Source organism: Petaurus breviceps, unplaced genomic scaffold (assembly GCF_028583685.1).
Source record: "Petaurus breviceps papuanus isolate PSGF00001 unplaced genomic scaffold, PetGlider_PUasm1.0 90778, whole genome shotgun sequence".
Lineage (NCBI taxonomy): Eukaryota > Metazoa > Chordata > Mammalia > Diprotodontia > Petauridae > Petaurus > Petaurus breviceps.
The window spans coordinates 3,820,377-3,834,964 of NW_027187343.1; the positions used below are offsets into that span (position 1 = coordinate 3,820,377).

Genomic DNA, 14,588 nt, shown 5'->3' on the forward strand with positions numbered 1-14,588 from the left:
GCAAGTCCCTTAACTTCTAGTTTTCTCATCTGTAATATGAGGGTAAGAATAGTATTTATCTCCTAGGATTGCTGTGAGGATCAATGAGATAACATATGGAAGGCACTTTTTGAACTTTACAGGTCTGTAAGATAGTTATTACTATAATGATGACAACTATTATTACTGCTACTAATTCACTGCTCTCAGATATTCTTTTCTCTATGCTATGACATTGCTCTTCTGATTGTCTTCCAACCTGTGTGACTGTTCTTTCTCAGTCTCCTTTACTAGATCATTAACCATAGCTGTTGTTCAGGCATGTCTGACTCTGTGACCTGGGCAAAGATACTACGGTAGTTTGCCATTTCCTTCTGTAGCTCATTTTACAGATGAGAAAGGCAAACAGGGTTAAAGGACTTGCCCAGGGTCATATCGCTACTAGATGTCTAAGGCTAGATTTGAACTCATTTTACAGATGAGAAACTGAGGCAAACATAGTTAAGTTACTCACCCAGGGTCATACAGCTAGTAAGTGTCTAAGGCTGGATTTGAATTCAGGAAGATGAATCTTCCTGACTTCAGGCAGGGTATTCTATCTACTAAGTCATCTAGCTTGCACCACCCCCAGTCTGAGATGTGTTCCAAGGTTCAAGCCTGGGTCTTCTTTTTATTTCTCTTTGCACTCTCTCTCTGTAAGCTCATCAGCTGCCATTGATTCAACTGTCTTTTGACCCACATGACTACCAAATCTATATAAACAGAGCCAGTCTCTCTCCTGACCTCTCTACTCTTCTATTGCAACAGTTTATTGGATATTTCAAGTAGGATGTCCTGAAGGCATTCAGACTTAACATTCTAAAAACAGAACTCATTCTCCTTCCCCCAAAACCCACTTCCAGACTTCCTTACATCTCTCTGGATCTTGTCACACAGGTTTGTAACCTCTGAGTCAGCTTCAATTCCTCACCCTCGCTATTTGTCTCAATTTTAGGAAATGAGAGTTTTGTTGGGTAATCCTGGTTGGCTCTTGTTCACCCTGACACATCTTTTAAATTAAGCAGGTATTTATACCTTTTAGTTTGAAATCTCCCCCCCCAAAAAAAAAAAAACTTAACCAAACCACCTGTGGTATAACAGGTGTGAAAAGCAAAGGGTTCAATGAGAAGAGCTAGCCTGTCTTATCTCTACAGAGGACTAATAAATCACCCTGTGCTGGGTTAGGGAGGAGGTGGTGATGTTTACCCATGATAACTTGGGATATGACTACATCTTCCTTCAAAGATTCCTTTGTTTCGAGAAGGGACTGTAGGCTGTCAGCCACCCTGATTTCAGAGTTAACAGTGCTGGTGTCCCCAAGATCGAGTGCCTGGCAAGTTTTGACTAGAAAGTCTGAAGCTTTTGACTCTGTGACTTCTCCTCTATTACTTCATTCTAGCCAAATTTAAACTTCCTTACTAAACCTAATAAGCAAAAATATACTGGGGTAGAAGGTTAATGTAACTGTTTAAGAGAGTTTAAATGTGTTATGCAAATCATTTTAAGTTTAAACTTTTTTAGTTGTTTATAGGATTCTCAAATCATTCTTGGGATATACTCATGAAATTACAAACCAGAATACAACACCCAGTTTATCCCCATCTCTGGACTTACCAAGAAAAGTTAAATTCTGTTTATCCAGAACCCTCAGGAAATGATCATTTTTCCTCTACTCCACTTTAAATAGAGGAGAAAGCTAATATCACAAAACAAAACAATTCCCAGGATGTGTCCGGGAACTGCTATAAATTCTGTCTAATCTCCACTTTCTGATGCTATAGCTACACTATCCTTTAAAAAGAATCAGTAATCATATGACTCTGAAGCAATCTCAATTATCTAGGAAAGATTCATTTATGTGAACTATATTGTAATTAATTACTAAGACAGGTAAGTAGACATACATTTTAGAAAAAAAATTTCCATAACTGTTGAAATCAAGAGGGTTTATAGCTTGAACTTCAGTTATCCAGAAAATTCAATTAAACCAAGTACCAAGTTTGTCACTGATTTTACTATACTTGAAAGCTCAAGAAGGCTCTGAACAAGAATTACTGCTAAAATGGTACAGATTCTATCATACATACAAAAAAACTATTTTCTTCTAAATTTTCCTCTTCCTAAATTTACTATTTTTCCTTATATCCCCATATCCAATCAATTGCCAAGTTCTACCAAGGTCATTAAGGACCTATCATTTGCAGTTCTCCTTTCTTCTGTCTTCCTATGGCACTAATCATAGTCCATGTTCCCATCACCTCTTACCTGGACCATTGAATAACCTCCCAACTGGTGGTCATCCTAACTTCATTTTCCCCTTCACCAATTCATTCTATAAAAGCCTTTCAAAGTGATTTTCCCAATACTTGGATCTCAGATCATTCTTTTGCTCAAAAACTGTCAGTGGCTCCCTAGTGTCCAAAGAAAATATGAGCTCCTGAGCAGCATTCAAAATCCTCCACATCTTTGCCCCAACTTTTATTTCCTGTATTATTTCATGGCACTCCTCTTACTATACTCTTTAGTCAAACTACACTACTCAATTAAGAAAAAAACAAATTAAACAATTTTTTAAACCCCAAACCGTACCACTCACTGTTTGGGGTTTTAAAAAATTGTTTAATTTGTTAACCTATCCCTTATGTGAGTGGGATGGGTCCTCACCATCACTTTCTCTGTCTTCCATACCTGATGCTTTGGACAAAATTGATACCAGAGTTTTTTTTTTTTAAAGAAATGCATGCATATGTCAACCTGATTACTTCATTAAAGAAAGGGGGCTCTCCAATTGGCAAATTGAGTATGGTTACAGGGTTTCTATCAGTTTGTTGGAAATACACCAGGGAGCTCCAGGGACTTGCCTTTGCTACACTGTTAGGGTGGTCAGAGAGAAATGTGAGTCCTTTGGGGTTTCATCTTGAAAAGAACTTGAGCTATTCTTGGCTTCCCCAGGTCTGGCAATTATGTCTTGGCTCTAATTATAAAGTGGTTATTAGTTCTTCCTATAGCAATACTAATCGTGCTCTAGGCTAGTGCCAGGAACATAAGTTTATGACGCTATAAACGGCCACAGCATTGGCTACAGCTATTTGTGCCATGCTGTAAATATTTCAGTTTGTTGTTAAACAAAAGAAGAATCATAATTTTTAGAAAAGTGCGTGTGGGGGTGGGTGGGTGGGGAGAGAAGGTGAATTAAACTTGCCTCCAGTGTTCTGACAATTGTAGTCCCTGCTCATTGTCAGTTAGATTTAAGGTACAAATATTTAGGTTAGCGGAGCAGATGGCCCCACAGCTGCAGGCTATAAAGTTCCAGGCCACTTTAAAGTAAACACTTCTAACCCTATCCAGTTTACATTTTGAGTAATTCATAGGTTGAAGTTCCCGAGTTTCCAAGGTGGAGATCAGCCTCCCACCCTGGGCAGGGAGAAGTTCCAAGGTTGGTCACCTGCATGCCACAGATGGGATCTTCACAAAGATACACGCCGGGGGACTGGCCATCCTGCAGACTGCCCGTGGCTACCTCCGACAGCAGGTCCCTCAGGTTCTCTTCCTTTCCCCACACTTCAACAGCAGAGATCCGGACCGAGAAACGGGCTCCTGTCTTCTCTTTGCGTTCATTAATCAGTTTGAAGAGCCAGGAGATGGCACAGGGGATGATGCCAAGGTTCTGCATAGAATCATCCTTCCCAATCATGGTATAGGATTTTCCTGTGCAGACGAGAGGAGACAGAGAGAAAGTGAGAGAGAGAGAGGGAGGGAGAGAGAGAGAGAGAGAGAGAGAGAGAGAGAGAGAGAGAGAGAGAGATGAGATCAACTTGAGAATTTAAGGAAGGCCATCATATATCTATTCTTCTCTAAAGAGAAGCTTCATTTTAATTGGACTAGGAAATGTAGTGAAGTATTTACTGCAGGAGGGAAGAAAAGGTGACTTGGTCAGGAGGAAGGAGAAGAAGGAAGCCAAAACAATGAGGGGAATGAAAACAAGAGAGGAGGAAAAAGTGAAGGGTTTTATGTCTCTGGCTTGCAAATGACACATTTGGAGTGGCTGACAAAGAGAAAATTCCCAGGTCCATTTACAAAATGGCTTCCATAAGGAACACAAGAGCACAAACAAGTGATAAAATTTAGCCCCAAGTTCCTAAACTATTATATATGATGTGACAGTTTCTGTATTGCTTCACATAGAGCAGAGAGACAGGACTCCCAAGCCAGCCATCACCATTACAGCTCTTTATAGTCACCCCAAAGATTAAACATACCTATTTATACTTTACATCCTTACTCCTGTTAAATATGGTCTATATTTTAACAGCACAAGCATTTTCTATAAAAATCAGGATCTCTTCTTTGGTGAGAGATCAGGAGAAGGAGGAAAAAAAGGGAGGGCAGATGTAGCCCAGAGATGAAGGGGGTTTTTTCATCTAGGGCTGGAATCCATGCCTGCCCTCCCAGATCCTCACTGCCTATGTGGAAGGCGTCCTGGATACGTGTCTTGGGACTCCTAACAGCACTCCAGTGAGCATCTGTCCACTCCCCAAATCACCACCCAACTGAGCACAGCCAGTACGGCCTGCTGAACAGATGGTAGTCAGTCAGGATGAATCAGGCATTGCCAAGAAAAACTGTCTCATGTGCCAGTGTCCAAGATTTAAGTAAGGTAGGGGTCTGCAAGGCTTCTGTTTTAATGTCTTGTTTCCTTCAGATCTGATAACTGTTGTGAAAAAAGGGATTTGTACCCTCGAATGGCATAGGAGGGTAGGAGAAGAACATTTCGTACCTCAGGTCAAGGGACAAGTGCCAGGAACCAAAAAGAAAGACAATCTTTGCCCTCAAGAAGTTTATATTCTAATGAAGGTAGGGGAGAGAGAAAGTAGGAAGAGAGCCAGGAACAGAACCCACAGAGGAATGAAGGAGTGAACATGGCTAGCCTAGTCACCTTCCTTAAAATGGAGGTTACTGGAAGAGATGCCCTTTATTTTGAACCTCTGTGCCCTCTCAACGTCCATGGGACACTCCTGCTGGGAAATACTTAAACCTGGACGTTGGGCATGGCCTAGTCGCTCTGTCATCAGAGAATGTCTAAAGGGCTAGATTGTGCTGGTACATTCCAGGAGCTTGTAGACAAAGGAAAAGGGATAAATAAATTGGGGTGGGTAGAAATGGGGGTGTTCCTCCAGAGCTTTCATGTCCACCTATTGTCTACATAAAGAGTAAAAGATTTTATTTGCTTTCCTGGTAACTCTCCGCCTCAGAAAACGTGCGATGTTTCATTTATTTCCTGGGCTGATCTTTAATTTAGTATATAGGGGATAACTGAGTTCAGAGTTATGCCTGGATTCCAGTAAATCACTTTATGAAATCTCTCATAACAGGCCTGCTGATAAGATGAGGGGACAGGTAGTTCCACAGATTCCAAACTGGCTAAATAATCAGACCCAAAGAGAAATAACTAGTGGATCAATGCCAACTTGGAAAGAGATCCATAATGGAAGGTCCCAGGATTTTGTGCTTGGTCCTAAGCTGCTTCCCATTTTTATTAATGACATGGGTGAATGAGTAGAGATTGCACACTTATCAAATTTGCAGAATACATAAAGCTGGGAATGACAGTTAACACACTGGTTTACAAGGATCCTAAAAAAGATCCAACATGATAGAACAATGAGTCCAATCTCATAAGATGAAATGTAATAGGAATAAGTGTAAAATCTTTCACTTGAGTTATAAAAAAACAACTTATTAAGTACAGGAAATGGAAGAAGAGAAAAATCAAGAATCACCATTCCTGGTTTGCTTTTGTTTTTGTTTTTTTCCACCTCTCTTACTATTTTAACATTGGCCACTTTTCAAATGTTTAGAGCAGATTTCTGTTATGACAAGTGTTGGCCTCTAAGGTGACTTCCAGCTCCAAGATTTTGTGATTATTACAATGGAAGTCCTTTCCTTGATTAGGGGATTGGTAACCTATGATGAAGTACAATATTTAAAATCAGATGGTCGATCAATGCAAAACCTTAATAGAAGCCAGTGAGAGACATTGCCAGGCTCTCTCCCATTATGGTTTCTGAGTGATCAATTTCTACTCTAGTGCTAGAATGATGATGATGATAGGAAGACTCCAATAGGCAATACTGACCAAGGAAGTGAATACTGACCGAGCTTGGCATGACCAAAACAGAACACACAGCCATCGGCTCCATTGACCACGGACTGGATCACCTCTGCCACAGTTCCAGCACATACTTCAGCCTGTAATAAGCACAGTAGGAAAAGTGAAGGCACAATGCAGTGATACTGAATGCACAAAATGATGAGACAAGTTGGGGTATATGAGTATAATGGAGTAGCACTTGCACATAAGATATGGTGAACATGATGACAGTAGAGAATCAAGGGAAGATGTGAATTGATGCAAACCTACCGTCCATCCATGGAACATTATTCCCACTATTATTTCCTATTCATCCTGTACATAGCGGGCTTTGTATATATTTGCATGTTGTCTCACAAATTAGACTGTAAGCTCCTTGAGGGCAGGGACTGTCTTTTGCCTTTTTGTATCCCCAGCACTTAGCAAAGTGCCTGTCGTAGGACAGGTACTTAAAAAATATTTACTGATTGATGATTGAAATAAGCAGAACCAGGAAAACAACACATATAATGACTTAATTGTTCAGTTGTACAATCTTGTCCCCAGGGATCATGCTTGGAATGGTGGGTTTGCCATTTCCCTTTCCAATGGATTAAGGCAAACAGAGGCTAAATGACTTGCCCAGAGTCACACAATTAGTCTGTCTAAGGCTGAATTTTAACTCTTCCTGACTCAAGAGCCAGCTCTCAATCCACTGGACCATCTAGCTGCCTGTTCAATGGCTATGACAACATGAGCAGAAAGAACAACAGTCAAACAATCAAAAGGGATTGCAATGAAATGATAATGTCCAAGGGGAAGAGATATGAAAATGTATTCCCTCCCCTTTCTTTGCCAAGGTGGGGCATGATGGGTGTGGAACAATGCATATCATGTCCAACTTTTTTTCAATGTGTTGTTCTGCTGAGCTTTCCACCCCTCTCCCCTTTTAATTCATTATTGTAAGGGACTATTCTCTGAGAGGGTGAGGAGGGGGAATCATACTGGGGAAAATAAATGCTGTGAAAACTAAACAGAAAAATTTATTTTAAAAAATGTATAAGTGAGCATGGTCTCACTCACTCCCAGTTGTCTGGATTCTGCTACCAAAGAATTCTTGAATCTCTTTAACATCCTATTGGAATCTTTCTCTTGCATTATATGACATGATGTATGTTAACACAGATGGACTCTGAACAAACTTCCTATTAGCATATTTCTACTGGACTTTCATCTCTATATCCCCAGTGCTAGTACAGTGTTTTTCTTGTACAAAGTAGGTATGTAATAGGTATTTGTCCAGTTAAATGGAGTTGACCTGTGAAGCAGACAGTATCAGCCTTAAGGAATTCCCTCTAAGCATTAGACCTGCCACTGATCACAATTCTGTAGCCCTTAACTAAATACTATTATTTAATAATTATTATTAAATACTAATAATATTTAATTCAAATGGTTCTGTCAGCACTAACCAAATAAAAACTCCCTTAACCTCTATACTTAGCAGCTAAATGGCACAGTGGATAGAGCACTAGTCCAGGAATTAGGAAGACCTGAGTTCAAATCTGGCCTCAGATACCTCCCAGCTGTGTGACCCTGGGTAAGTCACTTAATCCTGTTTGCCTAAGTTTCCTCATCTGTAAAAGGAGCCGGAGAAGGAAATGGCAAACAATTTCCTATCTTTGCCAAGAAAACCCCAAAAGGGTTCACAAAGAGTTGGAAATGACTGAAACGACTGACTAACAATATTCTCTATTTTATACTTCTCCTGGGTTCGGTTTCCTCATCTATAAAATGGGAAGGGTGGATGAGATGGCCTCTGAGCTCCCTTCTAATTCTTCGTCTATGATCCTAAAAACTAGAGTCCAAAATCCCCTCTCTAGAACCGTCACCCGTTCTGAGGCTCACAGAGGTGCCAGGCGCTGTGCTAACTAAGGATTTCACAAATATTATCTCATTTGATGCTCACAACAATCCTAGGAGTGCCCCATTTTAGAGGTGAGGAATCTGAGGTAAATAAAAGCAGAGTGAATTGCCCACCATCAGACACCTAATAAGTGTCCGAGGTCAGATTTGAACTCGTGTTCTTGAGTTCAGGGTCAGAGCTCTTTCCACTGGGCCACCTCACTGCCCATTTTACAGATAAACAAACAGAGGCCAAACAGGTGAAGTGACTGGCCCAAGGTCACACAGATAGTAAGTACTTGAGGCTGAGTTTGAACTCAGGACCTACTGACTCTGGGTCCATGATGCTATCCAATAGATTAGATAAGACATTTAATATTTCACTTGACTCAGGTACAGTGGGGAGATGGTCATACTTTGTTGCAGATTAATGCAGTGATATTTCTGAAGTTGTACAGGTTCACATTCTAATAAAAGAAACAAATTCTGAAAAATAATTTGGTTTTAGTAGAAGCAGAAGATTCGTGGCATCTGCATAACAATGACAGCAACAGTTAACATTTATCTAACACTTTTAGGTTGGTAAAGGTATTTTACATATCTTAACTAACGACCCTCACAACAACTCTGGGAGGTAAGTTATGCCCATTTTACAGGTGAGAGAACTGAGCCAGACAGGTTAGGTGACTTAAACTCGGGGTTAAACAGCTAGTTAATATCTGAGGCAGGATGTGAACTCATCTTCCAGATTCTAAGTCCCTCTCCACAACTACAAAACTGACATGCATGAATAGCAACTAACTCTGAGTCCTTTTTCTTTGCCAATCCCTGTCTCTCATTTTTTTTCCAAAATGGAGCCCTCTCTTTGTTTTACTTGCTCTCAACACTGAGAGATACAATCCAGATACTATTAATTGGGGCTTGTTTGCATATTACATGATAAGTGTCCTTCAGTCATTCATGCATGTGTGCTCTCTAACTAGGTGATAAATGTCTTCATTAAGGAACTAAGTCTTCCATGTTTCTGCATGGTCTTCCCATCTTCCCCTCCCTCCTTCCGCTGCCAGGCCATCCTCTAACTCCTAATACAGTTCTGGGCAAACATCAGGTACTAAGGATTGATATTGACTGTTTTGGAAATGCAGAGAAATCTCTCCAGACAGTGTCTGGTTCGTTACCAATAGTAGGAGTATGGCAAGATTCACTGGATCCCATAGCTCTCATTTCTCTGCTTCAAGACTAGATTCTGAGCGTCACTGAAGCATTCTTTGCCTGCACAAATATCCCTCACTGACTTACTATAATCAGAGCAATGTGTCTCCCAGTGGGAACCTGAAAAACCAACAGCCTTGGCAATGAATAAAGTTATTCAGCTCAAGGATCTTGGCAGCACAATGATTCTAAGTATTCCAAAATCCAAATTTCCCCCAAATTGAAAGGGGAGGTGGAAAACAGATACACAAATATTTCTGACAACTTCCAATTGTGTTTGTGATCCTGGGCAGGGGGTCCTCTCATGCAGACAGGGCTGTAAAACAAGATGTTCTCTCCCCCACCTCCTCAAGATCTTACTCCCACCTAGAGTGACTGGCTTCTATGAAATTGGGGTGTGGTTCCTTGCCAGTGCCAAGAAGTGAGCTTCAAGCCCTTTGTTCATTAAAGCTACTAGGATTTGTGGTGGGAAGGAGGGAAGAATCACTAGACAGAGAAGGAACCTCCCAGGTCTTCTAATCCAGCCCCTCATTTTACAAGTGAGGAAATTGGGATCCAGAGAAGAAAAAGGACTTGCCCAGGGTCACAAGGAAAAGAGCACAGCTGAGGTTTAAACTCAAGTCTCCTGACTCCAGCCTTTCACATCTTTTCTCTCACACATCTTTTTCTGAGGGCTTCTAACTTTGGAATGGGTAGAAGCAGCTAGGTGGTACAGCTGATAGAAGGTTGTACCTGTATTCAGTATGACCTGAGCTTAAATCCGACCTCAGATACTTATGAGCTGGTGACCCTGGGCAAGTCACTTAACCTCTCTGTTTCCTCATCTATATAATGGTGACAAGAATAGCACTTCCTAGAGTTGTGAGGATCAAGTGAGAGAAAATGGATAAAGCATCTATAAGCCTTTAAGCATTATATAAATGATATTATTATTATTCCATGTCACAGAAGAAAACAGCCATAAACAGCTGCCTGATTATAGTTTATAGGTACAAATGCCATGGGCAGAGCTGGATCTTAGCTGCAGGATCACAAGATGATACATTTAGAGCTAAAAGAGACATTAGACATCACTGAATCAAACCCATTTGGCTTAAAGGTGAGGAAACTGAGGCCAAGAGAAGTTAAGTGACTTGGTCAAGGTTGCATCACTTGGCCATCATCTCTATCTCCCTATGACTGAAACCTTGGACTTTGTCTCTGGGATGCCAGACTCTGCTAGGTGAGCATTCACCTTCTCTTTACCCAAACTAAGCCGTCACCATACCATGCATTCTCAACCTCTTTTTTGGATCCCATTTTATGCATTGTCTTCCTTCACTGGAATGTAAGCTCCTTGAGGGAAGGAACTGCCCTTGTATATGAATCTTCAGTACTTAGCATAGTACATAGCTCATAGTAAATACTAAGTAGTCTGTCTGTCTGACTATCTATCTATCTATCTATCTATCTATCTATCTATCTATCTATCTATCTATCTATCTATCTATCCTTCCAGCCACAAAGTAGTTGACGTCACAACTTGATAATTCCTTAGAATGGTAACATGAATATCAAAATTTAAAAAAAAAACCCAGATACCAAGGGAACATTCTCCTGAGAATGACCTATTCCTTCCCACCTTTGGCTCTTTGCTCATGTTGTTTCCTCTAGACAGAATGCCCTTATTCATAATTCACATCATATGTCGAAACCCTATCTATCCTTCAAAGCCCACATAAGCATGACCCTTCTCATGAAGCCTTCCTTGATCCTCTCAGTCAGGAGCAATCCTTTCTATGTTCCCATGTCAATTTTTCTAGAGTACTTGGAACTTATCTCTTTCTGCCTTGCATCACAGTTATTTATGTACACTTCTTATCTTCCTTACTAGATTACAATTCAATTTCACAAATATTTATTAAGTTCCTGCTACGTATAAGAGCAGAGAAGCTGTTTGGTCTTGTGGATAGAAAACTGGCCTCAGAACCAAGACGACCTGTTTTCCAAGACTTGTTTCTGACATATATTGACCATGAGTCAGACCCCCTAGGTAAGCTACTTAATTTTCAGAACCTCAGGTATCTAAGACTCTGATTACAGAAAAGGTATTGACCTGTGTTGGGAAAGGTGAATTTCATCAACCAGAAACTCATATTCATCAGTGAAATCCCAGGTGCAGTCCCTATACCTAGTCTTATCTATAAGAGACTGTGCTAAGGACTGAGGCTAGGAAGACGAGAAAAGATAAGTGTCAGATGAGGATATTAACTCAGGTCTTCCTGACTCCAGGCCCAATACTAAACAAAACCAGGAAGAGCAAAGCTTTAGCCAAAACAACTGCTAGAAAGAACTATGAATTTGACCTCCTCTCGGCTCCTAAGTTACAGACTCCTCAAAAAGATTCAAATTCACTTACCTAGCTTCTACTCGGTATTAAGTGCCAGGGATACAAAAAGGAAGAAGAGATGATAGAAAATCTTTCATGGCATCGACTCCAATCTGAAAGGTTTTTCCTTGTACTTGATGAGCGGCAGTGGGGAATATAACAGGTACAAAGGCAAGTATAATGTAAGGTGGCATGTGATGGGACAAAGGCAAGCTTTGAGAAGGGAGTTTCCTTTCAGCTGGTAGCAGGAGGGAAGACTGAAGGGAGGAGGGGGACATCTGAGTTAAGACTTAAAGGAACAGAACTATTTCAGTAGATGGAGGTAACGAAAGAGTATATTACAGGCATGAGGAAATGTATTGTGCAAATGCACAAAGATGATGGGAAGAGATTGGAGGATACCTAGTAGTCTAATCTGGCTAGGATTTAGAGTCTATGAAGAGAAGGAATGAGGTACATTCCAGTGGAAACCTAGGTAGATAGGCAAATAGGACCCCTTCACACCAGGGACCAGCTCTTATTCATTTTTGTACTGCTAGCACATAATACTAAGTAGAAGGTGAATTTGAGTCACATTTGAGTTGAATCTCTTTGAGGAGTCTGAAACACTTAAGTGAGAGAAGGCAAAATTCACAATTCTTTCTAGCAGCTGTTTTGGCTAAAGCTTTCCCATTCATGCTTTTGCTTGACCCTGTGCTAAGAGTATTGGGGCATCCAGGAGGTACAGTGTAACAGAATATTGGGCCTGGAGTCAGGAAGATCCTGAATTAAAATTCTGACTCAGACACTTACTAACTGTAAGACCTCGAGCAAGTCACTTAATAGAACTGCAATATATGACTAATGTGAAAATATGTTTAATGTGAATGTATATGTAGAGCCTATATCAGATTGCACTCTGTCCTAGGGGAGGGTGGAAAGGGAGGGGGAGAAAATTTAGAACTCAAAGTCTTGTGGAAGAGCATGTTGAAAGCTAAAAATAGGGGGTGGAGTCAAGATGTCGGAGTAGAAGCACGACCTTACCGCGGCTCCAGTTCCACCTTCCCCAATCCATGTAAAAAGGGGACTCTAAACAAACTTTGGAGCTGCAGAACCCACAAAATGACACAGAGAAGCTAACGTCCCACTGAGGACAGCCCAGCAGGCCAGCAGGAATCAGTCGCACAGTGCTCTGGGAGCCTAGCCCAGCCCCACACCGAGGCTTTAGCCCCAAGGCGGGCCTGACCAGCCACCCTGGGAGGGACTCCAGATCAGCAGCAGTTGTGGCCATTTCCAGATTTATCAACACACAGATGCGAAGGACAAAGTGAGAGGTCAGTGCAGTCTGGACGCTGGTACCAGTAAGTGGGAGTGCCTGGCTTTTACCCCCGGGGCGAGAAGCCGCTGAGACACCGGAACAGGCAGCCAGCATCACGTGGCAGCTTCAGCTCCTGGCCTGCAGAGTGTAGGGGAACCAAGCACCAGTCTGAGAGGTAATTGCTCTTGCTTTAATCTGCTTGGATCTGGATTGCAGTCTAGGGTGGAGGTCCTGGGGTGTGTGTCCAGCTTGCCAGAGCATGTGGAGACCTCAGAGAGGGCACCCAACTAATACCTCCAGCAGCTGAGAAAACCCCGGCATTTGGGACAAAAGCTCCCCTGTCTGGTGGCAGAGTTCTACTGTGGCAAAAAGCCCAGGGGTCAAGTGACTAAGGGGTGACATGACCAGGCAAAGGAAACAAAGCAGACAGAAGATTCCAACATTAGACTCCTATTTTGGGGACAAAAAGGAGCAAAGCATGGAACAGGAGGAAAACAGTGAAGTCAGAACTCCTGCACCAAAAGCTTCAAAGGAAAATACGAGCTGGTTACAGTCCATAGAGGACCTTAAGAAGCAGATAAGAGAAGTGGAGGAAAAATTAGGAAGAGAAACGAGAACGATGCAGGAAAATTATGAAATGAGAGTCAACAGCCTGACTGAGAAAAATACTATCTTAAAAAAATAGACTAACTCATATGGCAAAAGAGGCCCAAAAAGGCAATGAGGAGAAGAATGCCTTAAAAAGCCAAATTTGCCAGATGGAAAAATAATCTCAAAAGCTCACTGAGGAGAATCATTGCTTCAGAATTAGATTGGAGCAAATGGAAGCTAATGACTTTATGAGAAATCAAGATGCTGTTAAACAGATCCAAACAAATGGAAGAATAGAAGGCAAGGTGAAATATCTCGTGGGAAAAACCACTGACCTGGAAAATAGATCCAGGAGAGAGAACTTAAAAATTATTGGATTACCTGAAAGCCATGATCAAAGTAAGAACCTAGAAATCATCTTCCAGGAAGTTTTCAAAGAAAACTGCCCTGATGTTTTAGAAGCAGAGGGCAAAATAGAGGTTGAAAGAATCCACCGATCACCTACTGAAAAAGATCCCAAAAAGAAAACTCCTAGGAATATTATAGCCAAGTTTCAGAATTCCCAGATTAAGGAGAGAATATTACAAGCAGCCAGGAAGAAAAAATTTGAATATTGTGGAAACACAATCAGGATAACCCAGGATCTGGCAGCTTCTACACTGAGGGATCGAAGGGCTTGGTATATGATATTCCAGAGGTCAAAGGAGCTGGGATTAAAACCAAGAGTCACCTACCCAGCAAAACTGAGTATTATGTTTCAGGGGAAAATATGGTCATTCAGTGGAATAGAGGACTTTCAAGCATTCCTGTTGAAAAAAAAACAGAATTGAATACAAAATTTGACATTCAGATACAAGAAGCAAGAGACGCATGAGAAGGTAAACAGGGGGAAAAAATCATAAGGAACTTATCAGAGTTGAACTATTAACATTCCTATATGGAAAAACAATAATGATAACTTATGAAACCTTTCTCAGTAGTTGAAGGGAATAGAAAGATAGATAGATAGATAGATAGATAGATAGATAGATAGATAGATAGATAGATAGATAGATAGATAGATAGAT

At 41.1% G+C, this 14,588-nt stretch overlaps 1 protein-coding gene across 2 annotated transcripts in view; it reads right to left on the reverse strand.

Moving 5' to 3' along the window:
* The window catches only part of KIF26B (kinesin family member 26B), a 628,846-nt gene that overhangs the window by 95,917 nt on the left and 518,341 nt on the right, over nucleotides 1–14,588 (reverse strand). For both annotated transcript variants that reach the window (XM_069069145.1, XM_069069146.1), the window contains 2 exons: nucleotides 6,174–6,267; nucleotides 3,464–3,726 (listed from right to left, as the gene is read on the reverse strand). In XM_069069145.1, coding sequence (XP_068925246.1) covers nucleotides 3,464–3,726; nucleotides 6,174–6,267 — 357 coding nt within the window. The remainder of the gene's footprint in view (nucleotides 1–3,463; nucleotides 3,727–6,173; nucleotides 6,268–14,588) is intronic.